Here is a 20,678-nt window from a genome sequence, read left to right as displayed (position 1 = left end):
CCCCACAATCGCCCCCCCCCCGCTGGCCGTGGCTGGAGAGAGTGGCTGGGCAGAGCTGCTCTCCTGGGGATACCTCCAATAAATGTATGTTTACGATTTAGGGGGGCTGCGTTTGACAGCGTCTGGGGAGCTGATTCGGCCAGGGGAAAAGATGAGAAGAGCAAATATCCAGAAGGAAAGCGCAGGATGTCTGAGCTGAAGTAGGTCTCCCTCCTCTCACCCTTCCAAAAAAAGTCCCTCTTTTGAAAAGACCACCACCCCTAATGCTGCAAAGGATGGGGTGGGGGCGGGGGGAAGCCTGTTCTGTAGCCTCAGGCCAGGCGGGTGGGAAACAGGTTTGGGGTGGGCCTGAGCTCAGTGGGAGCTGGAGCTTTGCATGCGGGGAGGTCCTGGCTTCAGCCAGGAGACCTTCAGGAAGGGCTTGGAAAGACCCAGGCGGAGACCCTGCCAGCCAGCGGGTGCAGAAGATGGGCTTGGCCAGCAGCTTCCAGAACAAACCTTCCCTGAGCTCTGGCTCCGAGGAGATGCTGTGAGTTATGAGAAAGAGGCCGAGTGCGCCTTGCTGTAGCTCCTGAATCAGGAAGCCTCAGGGGGACCACGTGAGCAGCACAGGATCCGAGGCAGAACCACACCAGTCTCTCTGAGGTCCAGCAGCCCAACTAGCGAAGGACCTGCCCAAGGCTGGCATGGGGCTCCTTTGGCCTCTGTGACCTGGTGGCCGTGGCATGTGATGATGGGTCAAGTGGCACACGCAGAAGAGCCGAGCCCTGGCTTGCAGCCGAGGAAAGTTGAGAATGTAAGAAGAGTCTGTGGACCCAGCCAGTGACCCCTCTAGCCGAGCGTCCGGTTCTAGGTGCCTCTTTGGGAAACCTGCAAGCAGCAGTCAAGCAGGAAAGTTCTCCTGCCATTTCCAGCAACTGGAAAAAGCACCGCTGCCTCTGTGGAGGCAAAGCAGAGTCATCCTGGCTAGGAGCCATTTATAGCCCTTCTTCAGCTGCCTTGCAAAGACCAAGATGGGAAGGGGCTTCCAGTATAGCAAAGCCCCTTCAGGAGCCCCCTCGCCTTTCCACTTTCTGGCCTTGTTGCTTTGGCGCAGCTGCAAACACATCTATTTATTCCCACATTTGGAGCTGGAAGACGAAAAGGGGTTTGTCTGTTTCCTGGCTGGCCTCTGGCTCAGCCTTCTCCGCCTTGACCGTTTCCTGCTTTTCTTTGCACTTATCCTGGCTTCATGGGAAAAGGTGGACAGAGCAAAGGCTTTCGAAGAGAACAAAGGCCAGCAGAGACATTTACTGGAAAGTCAAAGGATCCCGGCAGAAGATGGAAAACCCCACTTGGCCCTCGCCCAACTTAAGAGGAGGAGTCTGAGTCTGAGTCGCTGTCTGTGCCCTTGAAGCCATGCAAGCAGCAGCCGTCCCTCCTGGAGGCAGAACTAATAACAGAAGAGCCTCTTAGCCGAGGTGGAACATCACCTCCTTCCTCTTGTCCTCTTTCAGATGTGGATATTTAGGAGGGCACTGAGCCTCTTGTGGGAACGAGGTGCTGCGAAACTGCAGCAGGAGTTTGGGTTCTCCTTTGGAGAGATGAATGTGTTGCTCCCCCCCCCCAACAGCTCTTTGTGTGGATCTGAGCAGGAGGAGAGAAAGCAAAGACCAGCCTGGGAAGGGGGGGGGTGCTTGGGAGCTTCCTATCGGGGCACCTTCTCTGCTTCTTAGGGGAACTCCCCAGCCTCCTTCCCTCCAGATGTTCTGGTCTCTTCAGGCCTGGATCTCCAATGCCTGGGGGGAAGAAGAAGAAGAAGAAGAGTTTGGATCTGATATCCCGCTTTATCACTACCCTAAGGAGTCTCAAAAGACATGGGTGGCGCTGTGAGTTAAACCACAGAGCCTAGGGCTTGCCAATCAGGTCAGCGGTTCGAATCCCTGCGAGGGGGTGAGCTCCTGTTGCTCAGTCCCTGCTCCTGCCAACCTAGCAGTTCGAAAGTACCTTTAAGGAGTCGAAAAGCGGCTAACAATCTCCTTTCCCTTCCTCCCCCACAACAGACACTCTGTGAGGTGAGTGGGGCTGAGAGACTTCAGAGAAGTGTGACTATCCAAGGTCACCCAGCAGCTGCAGGTGGAGGAGCGGGGAAGCGAACCCGGTTCCCCAGATTACGAGTCCACTGCTCTTAACCACTGCACCACACTGGCTCTCACAAGGGAGCCTTGGTCAGGCTGGCTGGGACTGATAGAAGCTAAGAGTCCAGGTTGGCCAAGGCTGACCAGAAGCCTGCAGAAGAAGAAGAAGAAGAGTTTGGATTTGATATCCCGCCTTTCACTCCCCTTCAGGAGTCTCAAAGCGGCTAACATTCTCCTTTCCCTTCCTCCCCCACAACAAACACTCTGTGAGGTGAGTGGGGCTGAGAGACTTCAGAGAAGTGTGATTGGCCCAAGGTCACCCAGCAGCTGCATGTGGAGGAGCGGAGACGCGAACCCGGTTCCCCAGATTACGAGACTACCGCTCTTAACCACTACACCACACTGGCTCTCACACTGCAGGTGCTGGAGGTGCTGTTTGCATGGCATTTGGGCTTCCAGGAGGAAGTGAAGCAGCTGCTGGTTTTGCTTTCTGCCATAGGGGTGGCAAAGGGCAGAAGAGGAGGAAACAGGAGGAGGAGATGGGCTTCGAAAGAGGTGCAGGTGGCCTGGGGGTTGGGGGATGCAGGGCAGATACTGGGAATCTCACTATTAAGTAAATCACAGAGAAGCAGGAAAGTCCCTTGGCCCACCGGCATAAATATTTGCACAGGGCATGAGAGTGACCCTTCTCCACCCCAGAGTGACATGGAATATTTTGTCCTGGGAAAGGGAGGCTGTCCCTGGTGGTTCAGACAGAATACATCTGGTTGCAGCAGCATTGGCATCAACAAGACCACCTCCCACCACACTGCCACCGTCCTCTGAACTTCTGTGTGGAGCATAGGGGACTCGTGGGACTTGTCGGCCGTTGGTCTCCTGGGCCGGTTGCTGGAAGGTCTCCTGAGTCCAGCTTTGATGAGGTTCTCCTGGATTAGTCCCATGCTTTGCTCACAGGGAATCTCCTCCATCCCTTCCCCACTTCCAGAACCAATATGATGGCAAAAGAAGAGCTCCCAGGAAAAGTCTGGAGATCATTTCTGGCACACCAGGAGACTTCGCCTGCTCCAATCCCAGCAGCTGGTCTAAGAGCTTCAGGAGGTCCCCCTCCGCTTTGCAGTGGGTGGTTTTGGTGGGCACAAGACCTTGGGCTACCCAGCTGGATCTCCCACCTTTATACCAGGAGCACCCCTCCTGCAGGGACTTGTCACTTCAGCCTCGAAGGTGCCCTGGAGCATCCCTGCCACGAAAGGGGCTACTCCGAAGGAAAAGCCCACCTGCCTGCAGTCATCTGTAGTCCATCTCTGGGAAACACAAATAGCAGACTCCACCCAGCATGCCACCTTCTCTGGAGTCCTGGCCCTGCTACACCTGACTCAGGAGTGTCTCTGCTGACTGACAGAAGCTGTCAAAGACCTGGGTCGCAGGAAGGTCCTTTGCCAGCCCTACACCACCAGACCTTTCTGATGGGGATGAATCTGGGACACAATGTGTATGCAAAGTGCAAGGGATCCAAGCCCCCCCCCATCACCTCCAGCTCCCAGAACTTTCTCCTGAGCCCAACCATCAAGTCTGGCATCCTCTGCTTCAGGGGCTACAGCTTCCACCAGCCCCAACCAGTATGGCTAGTTGTGAACAGTCAGGTGGCACCTGAAGGGCTCCGCTGGCACAAGGGGGTCCCCAAGACCCCTTTATTGGTCCCTGGGTGGGGGCTGCTCTTGGGACCTAGCGCAGGCAGAAGAGGTGGTCTGCCCTGAAGTCACAGGCTACTCTGCCTTGAGGTGTGACATCCCTTACCTGAGTCACCTGCGGCAGGTGACTTGCTGGTGGCCTCTGCTGGGCTGCTCTCGTGGGAAGGATCCTTCTTGGGTTTGACCTCCCAGTAGGTAGGGAGGTGGGGGGGGGGAGCACAGTCCCTCCTCTTTATCACTCTAGGAGACCCATCAACTTCCCAGGTAGTTGGCGGGAGTTAGAACCAGGTAGAGGAAGCAGTGGCGACTTGCGGTCATGTGACCACAATTTTGGCGTGTGAGTGAGCGAATGGATAACGCTTCTGCTGCCCCTCCCTCCCTCCTCTCTGCAGGGGACCTCTAGCTCCTTAGTAAGCGAGAGACACCTGCCAATCAATCCCGCCCACAGCGCCATGGAGTTCTCTTGCCTGGACTGATTTCTTCAAAATGGGGTAGATTCTTCCCGTGGTGCCGCCAGATGCTGCATTCATGAGTGAGAACGGTGTCCGCCGTCAGTATCACCGTTTAGATGCCCTCCTTTCCTGGGCCTCAACAGGTGCGAATAAATAACAGCATTTGTTCTTAGCGCTAAAGTAGACTTGAGTCAGGGCCCCATAGCGCCAGCTCACTAACCAGAGGGAGCTGGGATTTACGGAGGGTACTGAGAACTCTAGCTCTGTGAGGAGGTCAACTGCAGCTCCCAGGATTTTGGGGAGGGGGCTAAGTGCTTTAAGTTTGCTCTGCATAGATGGTGTAGCTGTGACGGGGGTCTGCCTGCTTGCTTGACTGACAGGGGCACTTCTCCCAAGTCTCCTAAATGGCACAAAGATTGTGGCGCATGAGAGAGTTGCCCCTTTTTCTTTATGCCTTTGCTTGTTTCCATTTCTCCACTAAAGTCCATGCAGGGTGGCTTGCAATGAAACATCAGATTGTGAGAAATAATTATAATTATTTATACCCCACCTTTTCCCCTAATAAGGACTCAAGGCGGTTTAGAGGTAAAAATCATGAACACAAAACAGCAAAAGCCAACCATCCCTTGTAGATGACATGGACACTGACCAGTAGGGCCCTGAGACACACAACCCTCTTCCACATAGTGCAACCTCAATGGCTTTGCTTGCCAGGAGAAAGACCCCCCCATTTCCCTAGGGGCTCCTGGGGAACACCAAGACATTGTGACCCCCAGCAGCCGAGGTGTTTGCTGGATTGTGCTCAGCAATTCAGTCCTCCCTGCGGATTCCTTGCACAAAAGCCCTGCTGTCTGGGGAAGCCCTGGGCTCCAGTTCCCCTTATCTCTCTTGCTGTTTAATCATTGACCCTCTCGCTGAGGGCAGGCAGCCTGTCTTGGTCCCCCTGCTCTGGAGAAAGGCTCTCTGGATTCCTGCGGATGAATCCAGCCATTATTCGCCAGACCAGAAATGGCTCTGAGGTCTCTGGAGTCCCACCACATCTCAAGAAGGAGGGCCAAGACTGCGGCTGAGCGACCAGAGCTAGTTCTTTCGGGTGAGTGAGCTGGGGGGTGGGGCTGCCCCCAGATGCTTGACTTTGAACCCAGGTGTCAGCCGTGACACTGGTGACAGAGCGAGGAAGAGGGCGTCTGAGTGTGCCAGGGTGCCTTATCTCTCGCAGCGGAATAAACAAAGTCTGCATTGCAGCAGGTTGGACTAGACGCAACATTTTACCTCGCGGAGCGCATCCTTGAGCACTCATTCCACAGCGTAAGAACAGGATAGAAATCTTAAACACATTGTTGTGACAGGACTGGTGTCACAACTCTCCCACCGGCACCGGTGCTATTTTAAGACACTCTGGAAAATTAAAGGTTTCATCTCCTCCTTTAGAGACTATGAGGCTCCTGTGGGAGCATCTTTTAAGAACATGGCTTTTGAAAAGGGTCTGAAGATCTGTGGCCGAGAGAAGGGGGTTTGTGCCACCTGCACACAACTCGCTTGCGGAGCAGAGGCGCAATGCCACAAGTGCTTGCATGCGCCTGCGGTCGTATGTGCATTGCGCGCTGCCCCGCAATCTCTGAATGGTGGGAGATTCCAGGGGTTCTAAGTACTTGCCCAGAGTTCGTGTTTGCATTTGGGAATGAGGCGCAGTGAAGGCACACTGGTGTCTTTATGATCGATGGTTTGTTGACACATACATGCCGCCTGAGCCTGCGAAAGAGGGGTTCACATCACTGACACCCCAAAAGAGTCTTGCTTCTCTCAGAGATGCAGCCTTGAATTCAAGCAGAAGTCAGCCTCTCTCTCTGCTTGCTGCCTTGATTTTAGGTAACATCACTCAAAATTCAACTCTAAACTCTGGCTTTTGCCCTCCCCCCTTACCTGTGAGTTAACAGGTGGGCCCCACCCATTTGCCCTCCCCCACAGAGCCCCTTCCTTGGCTCTCCTTCCCTTACGAGAAGGCTAGCCTGGATATTCCAAGATTCAGAAACCTCAATTAGATTTTAACACCTGCTTTGTTGTTGAGTCGTTGAGTCGTGTCCGCCTCTTCGTGTTCCTGCCAGTTTTTAATTGTGTGAGTAGATCAGAGTCTCTTGGAAGTTGGCTGTCCCTGGCTAGATGATCCTGGGGGGGGGGCGGCGTACAACTCTGCAATTCTTTGATTCTATGACCTCTGGTTGGCCACTGCAAGAACAGGATTCTAGACTAGATCCTTTGGCCTGATCCTACAAGCTCTTCTTGTGTTCTCCGTTGAGGGAGGCAGCTTGGAGTGAATCACAACCGCAACCCTGCACTGGAGTTGGGTGGGGAGAAGGTATCTCTCTACTAGGCAGGCCCAACTCAGTCCTGGGCAATTTCCTCCTTCCTTGCACCAGGTGGGCTGAGGTTGCAACCTGTCACACCACCACTGTTGCTGCTGACTTCCTGCCCCATTGAGTTTGTGTGTTCGGCAGCAGCAGCAGCAGCAGCCCCTTCCGCCAGCCCAGATGTCCCGCCCACTGTCCAGATGTTTCTCTGTGGCATCTTTCCCAAATCTCACTGCCTGGGGCAACGGAGAGAAAGGACTCCAGTTTCTGCCTTGAGAATCTTGTTTATTTTCCACATTGTGAAATCGGAGGTTGGATGAGTCATTCCCTCCAGTGTACTTAAAAAAAACAAAAAAGCCCACTCTTTCCCCCCCTCCCTGCCTTTCCTCCCAAATATGTGGGTTGATGTGCATCTCCTGACCCAGCCGTGAGTTTCAGTGGGGAATTCAAATCTGGGTCTTCTTGACCTGACAGTCGTTGTGCCTCCTCCTGCCCCATTTCTTGAATGCAAGGGGCTGAGAGGCATCCTTTGCAGACCCATTAACTCTGAACCCCAAAATGTGGGGTCCTCTCCAAACCTGTGCCAAAGTTTTGCCAGGGTTTGGGGGGGGGGTTGCAGCATTTTGCACCAACCCCCCCACATTTTGCAGCACCCCACAAACTAGCAATTGATAGATCAAACATGGGGATTATACTTACCATTAACTACGAACCCCAAACTGCCTGCTCTCAGGCAGCCCATTGGCCATGGGAGATAAATGCCAGGGGGCTGAGCAGACCAGGTCACACCATGGATTCACGCCAAGAAGAGTGGGTGGTGGTTTTTGGCTGCCACCCTCCAAGGCAGAGGAGCTAGATGGGCAAAGCTGAGTCAGAATCCCCTCCTGGCTTCCCGGCAGCCATTCATATATGATGATGTTGCTGTTTTTGTTTAGTCGTGTCCGCCTCTTCGTGACCCCCTGGACCAGAGCACTCCAGGCCCTCCTGTCTTCCACTGCCTCCCGCAGTTTGGTCAAACTCATGCTGGTAGCTTCGAGGACACTGTCCCACCATCTCGTCCTCCGTCATCCCCTTCTCCTTGTGCCCTCCATCTTTCCCAGCATCACGGTCTTTTCCAGGGAGTCTTCTCTTCTCCTGAGGTAGCCAAAGTCTTGGAGCCTCAGCTTCACGATCTGTCCTTCCAGTGAGCACTCAGGGCTGATTTCCTGAAGAATGGATCGGTTGGATCTTCTTGCAGTCCAGGGGACTCTCAAGAAATCTCCTCCAGCACCAGAATTCAAAAGCATCAATTCTTTGGCGATCAGCCTTCTTGATGGTCCAGCTCTCACTTCCATACATCACTACTGGGAAGACCAGAACTTTTACTATACGGACCTTTGTCAGCAAGGTGATGTCTCTGCTTTTTAAGATGCTGTCTAGGTTTGTCATTGCTTTTCTCCCAAGAAGCAGGCGTCTTTTAATTTCGTGGCTGCTGTCACCATCTGCAGTGATCTTCATATATGAGGTGGAGCCTTGTCCATGGGCCTTGGTGGGAGAGGCAGGCTGGATGGCGGCGGCGGCTGGTGCTTTGAGGCGTCAAGCTCTCCTGGGCCAGGAGACCCACTGCTGTCTCTCAGCAGCTTCATGGCGCAGGCTTGGCTCTGTGGGCAGAAGAATCCTGGGCAGTGATGAAGGTCTGGAAGCCAAGCCTTAGAAGGAACAGTTGAGGGAGTTTAGCCCATGGAAGAGAAGCGGTGATAGGAGAGCCCTCTTCAGATATCTCCAGGGATGGAGCAAGCCTCTTTTCTGCTGCTCCAGAGTGTAGGACCTGAACCAGGGGATTCAAATGGCCAGAAAGGAGATTCTGACTCAACATTGGAAGGCGGTGGACTCTCCTTCGCAGGAGGTTTTGTAGCAAAGATGTCCACCTGTCGGGGTTTTCTTCAGCTGTGATTCCTGCGTTGCAGGACTAGATGGCCCTTGGTGTCTCTTCCAACTCTTCAGTTCTGTGCTGGGTGCCAGAAATCTCCCTGCTCTGCTTTTCTGTCTTCACCCTCCCTGGGGTTCAAGAGCTGCCATGCAGAGGACCCTTCCAGGTTCTCAACACCTTGTAGGTGGGATTCCATCAGAGGTTGCCAAATTCAGGTTTCTAACCTCCGTGTTGATTTGGCGCTCTTTGGTTCCTCCTCCTTGAGGAGGAGTCCAGAATAGACTGGGAGCGGTCAACAGCAGCTGAAAAGGGGGGGAGGGGGGAGGATCAGAAGACCCCCAGTGGAAGGAGCCTTGATGGATGCATGCGGCTTCCAGGATCAGAGACAGGATGGGAACAGCAAGAGGCTTAGAACGTGGCTGTTGCAGCTAGTCCTGCATTTGAGCTTCCTCTCTGGTTGGCTACTGCCAAAAACAGGTCTCTGGACAGGATGGGCCCCCTTTGGCCTGATCCACGCCCAGAGCTCCCTCCTTGGGAAGGAGTTGAAGGTGTCCTGGTGTGTCCTCCATCCCTTGCTTTCCTTGCAATTCCTATCCCGTTTTATGACTCCTATCTCATCTTCGCTCTGCCTTTATCTCCTCCACCCTTAACCTTTGTCCCAGGCGACACCCTTGGCTTGCACAGACCTTTGGGTCCCGGCCTTATCAGTTCTGCACAGACCTTAGCCTGGTGTCGGTGGTGCTGGCTCCCAGCAGGTGGCTTGTAAAGCAGGAAGAGGAAGGGTGTTCCTGGATGTGCACCCCACCTCTAGCCGGTCCCCAGCGGCTGCAGGACCCACAGACACCTTGGGGAGGGAGAACATCAGAGGAGCTTGCTGGATCAGGCCAGAGACCCACTTAGTCCAGCCTCCGGTTCTGCCTGTGGGAAACAAGCAACTGGGATTCAGAAGCATTGCCAGCTGGAGGCAGAGTGTAGCTGTTGCAGCTCATGGCCACACTTGCGTTTGAGAACATGGATAAACAGATTTTTAAACAGAGGTTGGGCGGCCCTCTGTCAGGGATTCTCTAAGTGTCATTCCTGCATTGGACTAGATAAGGGTCCCTTCCTGCTCCACAGTTCTATGATTTTCATGTATCTCTAATAGATAATAATAATAATAATAATAATAATAATAATTAATTATACCCCACCCATCTGGCTGGGTTTCCCCAGCCACTCTGGGCGGCTTCCAGCAAAATATTAAAACACAATAATTCATGAAATATTAAAAGCTTCCCTAAAAAGGGCTACCTTCAGATGTCTTTTAAAAGTCTGATAGTTGTTTATTTCTTTGACATCTGATGGGAGGGCGTTCCACAGGGTGGGCATGATTACAGAGAAAGCCCTCTGCCTGGTTCCTTGTAACCTCACTTCTCGCAGGGAGGGAACCGCCAGAAGGCCCCCAGGAGATGGACCCCAGTGTCTGAGGTGGAGGCGCTCCTTCAGTTATACTGGGCCGAGGCTGTTTAGGGCTTTCAAGGTCAGCACCAACACTTTGAATTGTGCCTGGAAACGTATTGGGAGCCAATGTAGGTCTTTCAAGACCGGTGTTATGTGGTCCCGGCGGCCACTCCCAGTCCCCAGTCTAGCTGCCGCATTCTAGATTAATTGAAGATTCTGGGTCACCTTCAAAGGTAGCCCCACATAGAGCTCATCTCCAAGCTGTATCCAAGTCCCATTTTGTGTCCCTCTGTCTTAACCTCTTCTCTCTCCTCCACAGAGCATGAGAGGCACCTTCGCGCCAACGACCGAGCCTTCAACCTCCAGTTTGAATATGCCGTAAGTAACTGAGCACCAGCAGCTGCGTATGCCAGCCGAGCTCAAGCCAAATGGTCGCAGAGCAAGAGCTGCTGCCTGTTCAGAGTTGCCACTTGGAGAGTGTGGGGAGCTTGCGGGGGGGGGGAGTTACTCTGCTGGCGGGGGCGGGGAGCACCTTGGAGTTGCCAGGCTGAGTTTTACACACCACCAGTTAGAGAGTTGCACTAGGACCTGAGAGACCAGGGTTCAAATCTCCCCACTTGGCCATGATGCTCTCTGGGTGACCATCCCAGGGGGCAGCTGATGCCTGACCAGCTGGAGTGTCTGGGCTCTTGAATGGCATCTGGGAGTGATTGTTTTGCTGTGGCTCTTCCAGCTGGCAATGGGGTCTTGTTGTTGAGTCGTTTAGTGGTGTCCGCCTCTCCGTGACCCCATGGACCAGAGCACGCCAGGCCCTCCTGTCTTCCACTGCCCTCCTCATGTTGGTAGCCTCAAGACCACAGCCCCACCATCTCATCCCCTTCTCCTTGTGCCCTCCATCTTTCCCAACATCAGGGTCTTTTCCAGGGAGTCTTCTCTTCTCATGAGGTGGCCAAAGTCTTGGAGCCTCAGCTTCATGATCTGTCTTGGAAACCTGCAAAAGCAGGAACTCTAGCAAAGCACCCACTAAACAGATGTTTGCAGGGAGCGGGAAAGGGGAGCAGCCAGAGCATTGCAGAGCTCTGGACAGCACTGCTGGCGCCATGGCACTTGGCTTCTTTTCCCCATTGCAGCCCCCCAATGAAGTGCGGGGAGCATTTTCTGGGGGAAAGTGGTGGGGCAGAGGCAAAGTTGCTCAGACTTGTGCTTCTTAGGTGCAGGACAAGCTGAAGTGTGGGTGAGCCCTCCGTGGAAGCAAAGAGCCCCACTGTACCCCCACAGATGGAGAGAGTCTCTGGGGTGTTCTGGGTGTGCCCCACGGGCAGCCTTTGCAACACTGGCAATGGCCCAGCCTTGGGCTCCTGCAGAGTGACTTCCAGCCGAGTTCCTGGTGCTGAAGATACTTGGCAAACCAGTCCCCTTCCTCCTCGTGAGGCGCTTTCCTGCCACAGAGCCTCAGGGCCAGGGAAACCTCAGCTTCCCGTGTGAACCTGTCGCCGGACTGTACCTTTTTGTTTTTGCATTAGCTGAGCAGGAGGAGGAAGGAGGCAAGAGGGAGGAAGCCAAGGAGCCTGACAGCCTGCGCCGAGGACACACACAAACACACACCACCTTTTCCGAATCTCACATTGTCAGTCGCCCTGAGATCCGCCAAGCCTCCTCTCCCTTCCCAAAATAGCGCTGTGGATTCCCACTCCTTGCTGCGAACTGACACCTGAAGCTGCTGTGTTGTGCAGGAAGGCTTGAGTGAGAACAGGAGACCCCAGGCTGGTGAGCAGCCCAGGGGGGGGGCAAAGGCCTGGCAGGAAGAAGGTGTGATCACATTGCAGGCCTGGAAGGAGGAGGAGGAGGGAACAGAACGCAAGACCCTCAGAAGAGCCCTGCTGGATCAGGCCACAGAAGAGCCATCTCACCCCAGCATCCCATTTTCACTGCTGCCAACCAAGTTGCCTGTGAGAAGCCCACAAGCACGGCATGAGCACAAGAGCTCTCTGCCCACCAGCAGCTGGCATTTGGGGGAATAATGCCTCTGACACTGAGCGCCTTTCTCTCCGTGAATTTGCCCAGTCCTCTTATGGGCAGCTTAGGGGGCAGCCGGCTCCGTGGAGGCTCCTCTGTCCAGGCATGGTGCTGGCTGTCTCTGGAGCCAGGCACCCTGACCCTGATCATGAGACCCACACCTGAGTCCCTTGAGGAATCAGGAGCTGGGATCCGTTTGGGGTTTGCATCCCAGATGCCATTTGGAGGCGCATCCACGTTCTCAGTGAAATGGGCTCAGTCCAGCTTCCTGCCTGCACTTTGGTCCACCTTTGAATGCATGTGCAGTTGTTTAGATTTATGTCCCACTGTTCTGCCCAGTGGCGCCCAAGGCCACCATCCACGAGGGCTGGCGAAGAAGGCTAACTTTGCTCACAGATCTCCTTAGCTGGGTGGAGGAGGAGGAGGGAAACCTGGTCCTCTCCGCCCTTGTCTTTCTCTCTCTCTCTCTCTCTCTCTCTCTCTCTCTCTCTCTTTCTCCCCGTATCCGCACTTGCCGTTTTGCCTTGCACCAATTGTAGGTGGCACCCTGCTAGGCCCGACCCTGGCATACGATGGGTCAGAACTCTGACCAGGAACAAGGCAGCTTTTAATATTCCAAAAGAAAAGGGGGAAACCAAATACAGAACAATTAGAGCAGTGAGCGTGGCAGAGAAGGAAGTTGGAGGGAGAAAAGAAGGGGTCGCTTTGGGGCATGTACAAATGCGAGCTATTTTGGAAGCAAAAGCTGATTTCTGGAAGGGCGTCCTGTCTGCTGAGGGTGGGCGTATCTCTGAACAAGCGGCAGCTGCAGTCTTTTAAAGCAGAGCTTGGCTGGCCCTCGGTCAGGGATCCTTGAGCTGCAGTTTCTGCATTGCCGGGGGTTGGACTAGATGACATTTGGGGGATCCCTTCCAAACAACTCCACAATTCTAGGATTCTGTGCTTGTCAGTTGGTCAAGGTGGTGGACCCTGGGATAGAGAGAGAGCCCAGGCCCTGCGTCTCCCACTTCCTCCTCTGCTGACCAGCCCTTTCTCCTTTTTGGCAGACAACTTCCCAGAAGCTCCTCTGAGCTCAAGGGGGGCTGGAAGCAGAACAGTTGGTGGGGGCTGCCTGTCTGGAGGCGACCAGGCTGAGGAGGAGAGCAAATGACTTTGAGGAGGAAACGGGCTGGCCGGCAGCCTGGCCTTGGCTGTCAACCAGCCCAGCTGCCCAGGGTGGAGGAAAGAGAACCAGGCGCCTCTTCCAAGAGCAGAGAAAGCGCTTAAAGGCACAGGAGCCGCAGCTCAGACTGGCTGGCCCTGCCTCTGGTGCTGAGGATCCTGGCTTGGCCACTGAGCGCTTCCCATGTGATGCCCCTGGAGAAGGACCAGGCCATAGAATCCTGGAATGGTAGAGGGACCTCGAGGGTCATCCTGTCCAACCCCCTGCAGTGCAGGAACATGCAGCTGCCCCATAGGGGGTTGAGCCTGCCGCCTGGGTGTTATCAGCAGCACCAGCCTCTGACCAACTGTGCTATCATGCAGGCATCAAGGCTGGCAAGCAGGCAGCTGGGCCAAGGCAAAAGAGCTCAGGATACCAGGAGACGGAGCAAATCCCCAGCATCAGCACCTTTCCTGCAGTGGCCAAGAGGGTGCCCCAATGAGGAGCCATAACCCTCCTGTGCTGATTCTCCCCAGCCACAGGTTTCTAGAGTTAGACTGCCTCTGAACATGGAAGCTCCACTAAAGCTGTCATGACCAGAACCCACAGCCCGATCTACCCTAAGCAGTTCCCAGGCATAGATCTCGTCCCGTGTGCACCTTGGCTGCTCTTAAGAGTCCTGCCTTGTGCAGCCGTGGATTTTGGCAGCAGGGGAAGAATCCAGTCACCCATCCCTGGATGGGGGATTCAAATGACAAGAAAGGAGAGTCTAAACAGAGTTTGGATGAGCGCCTAGTGGAGATTCTGTTGCTGCAATTCCTGCATTGCAGGGGGTTGGACTAGATGACCCCTGGTGTCCCTTCCAGCTGCAGTTCTGTGATTCTGTGACATGAAGGCCCTCCTGCCAAGGCTCACTGCTGCAGCCCTCTTGGCACCCCCAGGGTGTGGTCCTGTGGGGCAAGAGAAATGGAGGAAGCTGAGAAGAGGAAGCTATTGCAAGCCCAGGCCAGGTGCGGCTGCTTGTCTTGAGCCCCCAGCCAGTTGCGAGTTGGCACATCGCAGGGCTGCAGCCTCTGCCTTCCAGTTCACCCAGAGGTGAGTGAGATGCCTTTCCGTGTCACTCTCACTGCCTCCCAGTCCGGGTCAGCTGGGGCAGAGTCTTTCTGAGAGGTGGTTGGAGGAGCTGCGAGTGCTTGGCCTGGAGGAGAGAAGACTGATATCCAATATCTTTCGATATCTCAAGGGCTGTCACATGGGAGAGGGAGCAAGCTTGTTTTCTGCCGCTCTGGAGGGTAGGACTCGAACCCGTGGCTTCAAGTTACAAGAAAGGAGAGTCTGAATAAACATCAGGAAGAACTTTCTGATGGCAAGAGCTGTTTGGCTTCAGGGTGGAAGATGGTGGACTCTCCTTCCTGGGAGGTTTATAAGCAGAGGTTGGGTGGCCATCTGTCAGGGATGCTTCAGCCGAGTCTACAGTTCTATGGTGCTGTGATTCTCTGGCAGAGCGCTTGCACAGGGCAGAGGGGGGGGGGTCTCCTTGGGAAGGGAATGTTTCTGTTGCAACTTCACGCAATGGTAGCAATCATATGGGGGAGGATTACGGCAAGCACAGCACGGAAGGTGCTTAATGATGAGCATGTGCCGAGTGCTAATCACCCGCTCATCTTCTCTCTGCCACAGTCAGACAGAGCGCCTGTTAAACACAGCAGGAGGACCCAAAACTCTTCCAAAGGAGGTGGAGGCAGTGCTGTGCGTTGCAATCCATGCAGAGTGGTTGCTTAGCTCCACTGTCTCCTAATGACCGAATCCCCAAAGGCGGCAAGCGCAGGGGGTGCTGAGCCAGCGCAGCTGCTTTCTGGGGCATCTTCCCAAATTTAGGAAGCTTCTGGCAGCCTGAGCAGCCAAGGGAGAAGCCCAGAACTTGATGGCACCAACTAAGCCCCCACTTCAGCATCGCCCTGAGTGTGAAAGAGTTTGCACGAGCATTTCTGTGTCTAGAGGCACTCTAGAAGTGCGTCTCCACATTTCTGCAAGCATTAATCCCGCATCCTGTTTATGTATCTGGGAGAACATTCAGAAACTTTGCAGAATTAGGCCTGTGAGCTGAGCCTCCTTCCAGAGCTGCTGGGCTTGGCTCAGTTCTGCCAAAAAGCTTGAGATTGGGGTCCTCTTTTGCCTTGCAGTCCTGGGCACCACAGGATTTTAATTTAAAAAGAAGGAAATTGACAAGTAGGAAGGGGTGTGGAGGACAGCGACCAAGATGATCCAGAGTTTGGAAACCCAGCCTTATGAGGAGCGGTTGAGGGAACTGGGGATAATTAGCCTGGAAAAGAGGAGACTGAGAGGTGCTATGAGAGACATCTTCAGACACCTCAGGGCTATCACACAGGAGATGGAGCAAGCTTGTTGTCCCCTGCTCCAGGGAGAGACCCAAACCAAGTCAAAGCTCAAGAAGGAGATTCTGACTTAACATTAGCAAGAACTTCCTGATGGGAAGAGCCATTTGACCTCCCTCGGAAGGAGGTGGACTCTCCTGCACTGAAAGTTTCTGAGCAGAGGTTGGATGGCGGTTTGTCAGGGATGCTTTGGCTGCGATTCCTGCACTGCAGGAGGTGGGACTAGATGGCCTTTGGGGGTACCTTCCAACTCTACAATTCTGTGGTTCTATGCTTCTATATGATGGTGGGGCTCATGTCTCTGATTAGCCATCTCAGGCCCCTCCCTCTGCTGCGCCCCACTGGCCCATCTTGAGGCTCTGTGAGTGTTCAGTGCACCTTCCCGGATTAGGAGATTAAGAGGCGTGGAGAGCAGAGATGGGACATTTAACTCTCAGCAGGCCCCTAAATGGAACTGCTGAAGTGCCTCTGAGGGCGGGTTGAGCTTCTGAAAAAGCAGCTCCCTGTAAAGTGATGAGGGGTTCTCTTTTTTTCCTGCATTTGCATGCCGCCAAGAAGGAAACGTGGTTGTTGGCCCTTGACTTGGGGTGGATCTGAAAGCGAGACCCCCATTCTCTCTGCCTCCATCCAGGGAGCCCCTGATTCTTCACACCTTCTTCTGAGCCACCAGGTGTCAGGGGCCGTGCTGAGGAGGAATGGTGGGAGCCTTCCCTCTCCGCCTGCTCCTGATCAGGATCCTGAACCTTCCCAGCAGCAGGAGGACAGTATAGATTTGGAACAGTGGTTTGCAGAGGGGCATTTCACAGAAGGCAGAAGCTGGGAAATACTGGGTGGGGAACAACTAGGAGACAAAACACTGGGAGAGAGAGAGAGTTAACAGACTCCCTTTTGCTGGAAAGTGTCCATTTGCTCAGCCCAAGGTCAAGGAGAGCAGATAAGGGGTGGCAGCACAGAAAGCAAAGTGGTTGCGAGATCAGGTTGCAAGACACGGAAGTGATGTGGGTGATTTGGGGGAAGTGGGTGGGGGCACCTTCATTCCTAGAAATTGATTCTTTGTTCTCTCACTATGATCATTAAAATTTCTAACTGGTAAGAGACTCCTTTCACTTTGTTCTACTTGTTGTTGTTGTTGTTTAGTCATGTCCGACTCTTCGTGACTCCCTGGACCAGAGCACGCCAGGCACTCCTGTCTTCTGCTTATCTACTGCCAAAGGGGGGGGGGAGCTGAGTCCCTGAAGCAGCTCTTTGTATGTCATATTAGCTGAGGAATACTCTGTTTCTCCTGAGGCAGCAAGGAAACTCTTGGGGTGGGGGCAAAGGCCAGGGACAGCGAGGGGCTTCTGCTGACTCACTTTCTCCATTGCTTGTGGGGATGAAATGGAGACCCTGCTCCCTATTCCCCCCACACTTTGTGGTGTCTAGCAGAATTCTCTTCGGCTCCTCCAGCTCCCCCCCCCATGTTGTCACCTTCCCCCACTGCCAGTGGCTCCCAAAGTGCGTGGTACCACCCCAGGGGTTGGAGGATTACCTAGGGGGTGATAAGAGTTTTTTTTTAATCTTTATTTATACAACAACAAAAACACACACAAAGAAACACAAGTACAAAATTACACACAAATTACAAAAATAACCATAGACACATAATTTTCTTGGCAAACAATAAAACATCTATTGGTCTTAACACCAAAGAGTTGAGGGGTAACAGGGAGGGTGATGGAGGTGTAAATGACAACAAGACTTTGCAAAGCTGGTAGCACTGGATCAAGTTTGAGACTTTTGTTGCCATAATTAAACCAAATGGTTTTAATGGGATTTTGAATGAATGTGCAACTGATCACTACTCTTTGGAATTTTATTGCGTTATTATCTTTCTGAGTGGTTCGTGGAAGCTGCTGTTCTGAATAATGCTTTTGATAGGTTATGGTGGGACACAGGGGATGAGTTTATGGGAGTTTGGGAAGCATGGGGTCAGGACCCCTTTGCAGCCCCCTTGTAGATCAGGCTCTGGTCAAGGAGGTGGGTGGCTCAGCTTGGGACAAGTGGCTGCCTTAGGAGGGGGGGCGGGTTGCTGGCGTGCTGCCCTCCTTGTCTGCTGCCAAGGGGTGGGAAGTGGACCAGATGCCCCTTTCTCTCCTGGACTCAATCACCGCCTTTTCTTCCTGCAGAGAAACTCCATCCAAACCTCCAAGTACAACGTCTTCACCTTCCTGCCTCTCAACCTCTTTGAGCAGTTCCAGCGGGTGGCCAATGCCTACTTCTTCTTCCTCCTCATCCTGCAGGTAGGAGTTCCCCAGCTCCTCCTCCTGTCTCTTCCCTCACTTTTGTTCCCCTTCTGCATCCAGAGGCAGCCTTCCCCAACCAGACGCCCTCTTCCATCAGCCCTGCCAGCTGCATTGGGATGGGGCGCATTCCAAATCCTGGTTGGCGGTGCGCTGAGCCCCTGGCAGGGAAGCAGGGCAAAGCCGGATGGTGACCCTTTTAATGAACACCTTATAGAGCCATTTGACAGCCGAACAGACTCCCACCAAAGGGGGCAGACTCTCCCTCCTTGGAGATTTTTTGGGCAGAGGCTGGATGGTCATCTGTCAAGGGAACTTGATCTGTGATCCCTGCATGGCTGGTGTTTGGACTTGATGGCCCTTGGAGCTCCTTTCCAGCTCTGCAATTCTAGGATGAATTTGTCATGGAATTCTATTCAATATTGATCCGGAGCAGATTCCAATGTATAGTCAGAGTTGGCTGCATGGGCTCCCAGAGCGGCGGCTATGCTGTGCACCCGGGGGGCGGGGCGAGCTGCGCAGGGGACGGGCGGGACGATCTGCCATGCACAATGGCGGCAGCGGTACGCCGCGCATGGGGGCAGTGGCTCAAGCCCCCTACAGTGTGCCTTTTTGTCACCCACTTCACAGATGACACCCGGGGCTGGCTGCCCCCACCGCCCCCCTTCCTATGCCCCTGTATATAGTAAGCAGAGTAAAAACTGAAACATGTTGCAGGAGTCCCAAAAAGTAGATCAGAGGCCATTGTATTTCATCCAGCAGAGCTTTACTGCTGCTGAAGGCAAATGAGCATAATGGTCACAAATCCCATACCTTCAGGATTGGCCCTGTCCATAAGAAGTCCAGTTGCAGAAGACTCAACTTAAACTTACAGTAATTTATAATAAGTCTAAACCTTAACACTAAGCATTCTATATACAGAACATCACATCAGAAGGAAGAGAGACGGAAAGAGACGGAAGCCCAGGCTCCTTCTGGCATCTTATTATAGTCAACATGACCTTGACTGAAAGAGATAAGAGAAGAATTTAAACCAGCTGTGCTCAGCTTCCCAGAATTCAAGAGGGTTCTGGAACCTTCTCTGCGTAAAAGAAACAGGCAGAAGGTTCATTATGTTGAAACCAAACATAATGAACCTTCTGCCTGTTTCTTTTACGCAGAGAAGGTTCCAGACCCCTCTTGAATTTGTTAGAATAGGAATGATCTCTACACATCAGAGCAATACTTTTTGCACTCAGCAATGCAGACTGATAGACTCTGCCTGTTCTTCCCCCCCGCAGCTCATCCCTGAGATTTCTTCCCTCTCCTGGTTCACCACGGTGGTTCCCCTCATCTTGGTGCTGGCCGTGTCGGCAGCAAAGGACGCTATTGACGACGTGGTAAGAATTTTGAGCCTGCAAACGCCTCCCATAAAGAGCTTGACCTGTGGCCGACCCCCTTTGGAGCAAGCACCCAGCTTCCTCTTTGCACCCGGTGGGCCTCCAAGCGCTGCCTTCTGGCCGTTCTGCAGTCAGTGTGATTTGGGACAGTCACAAAAACAAATTAACTGAAAAAGCCACAAAAACACAAAATAGCAAAAGCAAAAGCGCCAAACCTACTCCATTCCGGAAGTCTGTTTGACTTCCAAAACGTTTGAAAACCAAGGCCCAGCTTCTGATTGGTGCAGGCGCCCTGGAAACAATAGCCAACAGTCGCATAGGATGTCCACCTTCCGAAAAATGTTTGAAAACTGGAACACTTCTGTGTTTTCGGTGTTTGAGAATCAAGGTGTCTGAGTACCAAGGCACCACTGTAATTCTGTTATTTGCACCCTGCCCCTCTGACGTGGTTGCCCCAGCCGCTCCAGCATATACAAAAACGTAATAAAACATAAGGGGGCAACACTGATGTCTAGGATACGCTGCCAGAGGGAGAGAGGCTAACTTCCGACTCCCTGTCTGAGTTCAGGTTCCATCTTTGCCTTCCATGTTTTCCAGAATCGACATGCAAACGACAAGCAAGTCAACAACCGTCCTGTCAAGGTGCTGATGAACGGCAGGTGAGCAGGGCTCTCTCCCCTCGCAACAGCCTCGTCAGGCTGCCAACATCATCCACAGTTTCCCCCCCCCCTGCCCCCAGGGAAAACTGCTCTTTAGTGCTCCATCAGAACAAATGGCAATTCAGGTTTTCTCCGTTTGCTCTGATTTAGCACTAACGAACAGGTTTTCTGTTATGTCTTGAGCTTGGATCCCAGAACAATAGGCAGGTAGGATTGTAGAATGCAGTAACTTGATTGGCCCATAGGAGCTGTCCAATCCAGGAGGGGAGTTTGAATCAGCCTATCCCGTGTGACTGATGGTGTCAAAAAGTATATATAGCCTGGGGGTCTGGGCGGGGCAGCACCGCCTGCTACAGGATGATCGACTGTTTCACTGTGAGTTGAAATAAACACAAGGAAACCGATGGCTCTACACTGAGTTTATTTCATTTTCCCTGGGAAAGGAGCAGGGCAAGGGGAAATTGCTCAGACACAATCTTTCTTGAAGTGGAAGTGTGGGTTAGGCGAGGGACTTGGGTTCGAGAGCAACGGAAGGTGGCCAGGCCCTTGCCCCTTCTCCCCCCACCCCCAAATCCCTGAGTCCCTGAGCTGGGACCTCAGACCCAAGACGCCCCTTGAGAAAGGCGGCCGCTGTTGGACTTTCTTCACCAACCGAGTTTGTGCAACGACTGGGGTGATGGAATAAAAACTTGCCCACAATATCTTTTGCTTATCTTTATTTTAAATAATAATCAAACAGCTGCAACTCACCGCTCTACACCAGCCAGTACCATACAAAGCATTTGATCAACTTAAATACAGTTTTCAAAATAATCAATTACCCTATCACATCGCTGCATTCGGTGCAGCAGGTA

At 53.3% G+C, this 20,678-nt stretch overlaps 1 protein-coding gene across 5 annotated transcripts in view; it reads left to right on the top strand.

Moving 5' to 3' along the window:
• Nucleotides 1-20,678, top strand: part of LOC309542850 (phospholipid-transporting ATPase ID-like) — a 78,886-nt gene that overhangs the window by 12,590 nt on the left and 45,618 nt on the right. For 4 of the 5 annotated variants that reach the window (XM_082241804.1, XM_082241803.1, XM_082241801.1 and 1 more), the window contains exons 3-6: nt 10,274-10,332; nt 17,673-17,786; nt 19,067-19,165; nt 19,763-19,824. In XM_082241804.1, coding sequence (XP_082097930.1) covers nt 10,274-10,332; nt 17,673-17,786; nt 19,067-19,165; nt 19,763-19,824 — 334 coding nt within the window. Of the gene's footprint in view, nt 1-61; nt 201-4,197; nt 4,401-10,273; nt 10,333-17,672; nt 17,787-19,066; nt 19,166-19,762; nt 19,825-20,678 lie in introns of those variants that run through there. The other variant, XM_082241802.1, reaches the window with a different exon arrangement.

Source organism: Podarcis vaucheri (assembly GCF_965113315.1).
Source record: "Podarcis vaucheri genome assembly, chromosome: 11".
NCBI lineage: Eukaryota > Metazoa > Chordata > Lepidosauria > Squamata > Lacertidae > Podarcis > Podarcis vaucheri.
Note: the sequence above shows the minus strand (reverse complement) of the source record. Positions and strands in the feature narration are given on the sequence as shown.